The 1986-nt window shown below is 38.6% G+C and overlaps 1 protein-coding gene across 1 annotated transcript in view; it reads left to right on the top strand.

The window, feature by feature from the left end:
* HEATR3 (HEAT repeat containing 3) overlaps nucleotides 1–1986 on the top strand; it is a 58304-nt gene that overhangs the window by 26293 nt on the left and 30025 nt on the right. The window contains exons 7-9 of the mRNA XM_012642609.1: nucleotides 934–1024; nucleotides 1129–1286; nucleotides 1581–1663. Coding sequence (XP_012498063.1) covers nucleotides 934–1024; nucleotides 1129–1286; nucleotides 1581–1663 — 332 coding nt within the window. The remainder of the gene's footprint in view (nucleotides 1–933; nucleotides 1025–1128; nucleotides 1287–1580; nucleotides 1664–1986) is intronic.

Below are 1986 nucleotides of genomic sequence, written 5' to 3'. Positions count from 1 at the left end.
GGAAAGGAAAATGGGAATATGTCACAGGATATATAAATGTGTTTTTAACCTTTGACCCACTAAATTGTAGGAAATAAGATATCCAAGTAATCTGAAAGTTTCCACACTAGTGAAATGCTTTGTAAATTATAGTGCATCCATTTAATAGAATATTATGCAGCCATTAAAAAGACAGTAAGAAAACTCAACATTTGGAAACATTCAACCAATAAAATATACATTATTTTTAGCTTATGCACTATTCTGGAATATCAGTGTGGCTTTTTCACTTTTCGTAGACAATTCGAGAAATAAGGTCATATAAATTTATACTACCCTTTTTAAGAAATGTTAATTGTAAAGTTAATACTGTATATTTTCAGAGAAAAAGTCCCCTCCTTTCTTCATTCTCAAAGAAGTGCTTTATTGTAGTCTTTCAAGAAAGCCAGGAAGCAAGTCTGTTTGTTCCTTAGCAAGCTCTGTTGGTCATATAAGGGCTTGTCAGCAGTGTTTGTTAATGTAGCCATTCTAAGAAGGCCTCTGAGCATCTAAAGCAGGTTCACTGTATGTAAGTGCCTGGTGTCTGAAACGGAACTCATTTTAATCTTAGTATGCTTAGCTCTTCCTTAACACATTCGATTAAGTTTCAGGGTGAGTTCAGTTCAGAATTCCTGAATATTTATCTGTTCTCCCCAGCTCACTAAGCAATACTTAGAGAATAACCGTGCAGATAGATGGTAACCCGGTTAACGATTGCGTGCTGCACTGTGCCAAGAGGAATCGTCGTGCTGGTTTGTACTTCTAGCACCTTAGGACTTTCTTCTACCTACCCCACCGCCACGTGCTGTGTTCCAAATGCAAAAATCTTCTAGTAGGCATTAACTAAGGGAATTCACACAAAAGTATTTTCCCAAATATTGAGAGTTGGTTGTTTGTTTGTTTTTTATTTTTAAGCCCACTGACAAGGAACTGAGACAGACCGTAGCATTGCTGACAGCTCAGCAGACTGCTCTGGAAATCATTGTCAACATGTGCTACAGTGAAGGTTTGTTACCATTTACATCTAGACATTTATCCCCTGGGCTAAGAGGGTCTGCCATGGAGATTTTCCTAAACATCCCAGTTCTGTGTGGTTTACACTCTTCCCAGATCCCTCCGATGATGAATGGGAAGAGCTTTCTAGCAGTGATGAGAGCGATACGTTTATGGAGAATTCCTTCAATGAGTGCGCTGGGCAGCTGCTCTCGCCCCTGTGCCTCTCCCATGAGATTCACACTGCTCTCACCAACTACCTCATCCCAAAGAAGGTAATCTGTTTTCATTCTAGGCCCATCATGGAGCATGGGAAAGGCTTAAGCAAGCTATTCATTCTGTGTGCGAAAAAGAATTAAGCTCACAGTTTCAGGTTGTAGATAATGGTAACATCTGAGACACAAAACCAAACTCTGTTAATAATAGTGCTGGAAATAGGTTAAAAGGTTATTCTATCCTTATCAATCCTAACCATTTTGCTTAGAAGTAGAGTATGTTGGAATTTTATAAAGGAATCGTGTAAAATGACTACTCTTTAACCTTTGCTGTACTGCCTTTTTTAAATCTAGATTTTTGAGAAAACTGCCTTTCCAAACAGCATTGCAGTCGACCTATGTTCTAGAAACCCTACTTGGAAAACTTTGATTAGAAAGTAAGAACTTTTATATTTTCAAAAGCATTTGTCTTTATGGTATTATATGATGATGGACCATTAAATAGAAGATGCTGACTCCCCCCAAGACTTAGAAGTTTCGCTCCTGGGTATATACTGTAGAAAAACATGTGCACATGTGCCCTGGGATACACATACGAGGATGCCCATAGCAATGTGGTTCACATTGCCCAGCCTGGAAACAGCCGCGATGTTTATCAGGATTAGAATGGGTAAATAAGTTCTGACATAATCGTGCAGTAGAATGCATATAGAAGTGAAAAAGATCTGAATTGGAACCATTCACAGCATGGAAGAAACTT

Source organism: Propithecus coquereli, unplaced genomic scaffold (assembly GCF_000956105.1).
Source record: "Propithecus coquereli isolate 6110/MARCELLA unplaced genomic scaffold, Pcoq_1.0 Scaffold180, whole genome shotgun sequence".
NCBI classification, from domain to species: domain Eukaryota; kingdom Metazoa; phylum Chordata; class Mammalia; order Primates; family Indriidae; genus Propithecus; species Propithecus coquereli.
Note: the sequence above shows the minus strand (reverse complement) of the source record. Positions and strands in the feature narration are given on the sequence as shown.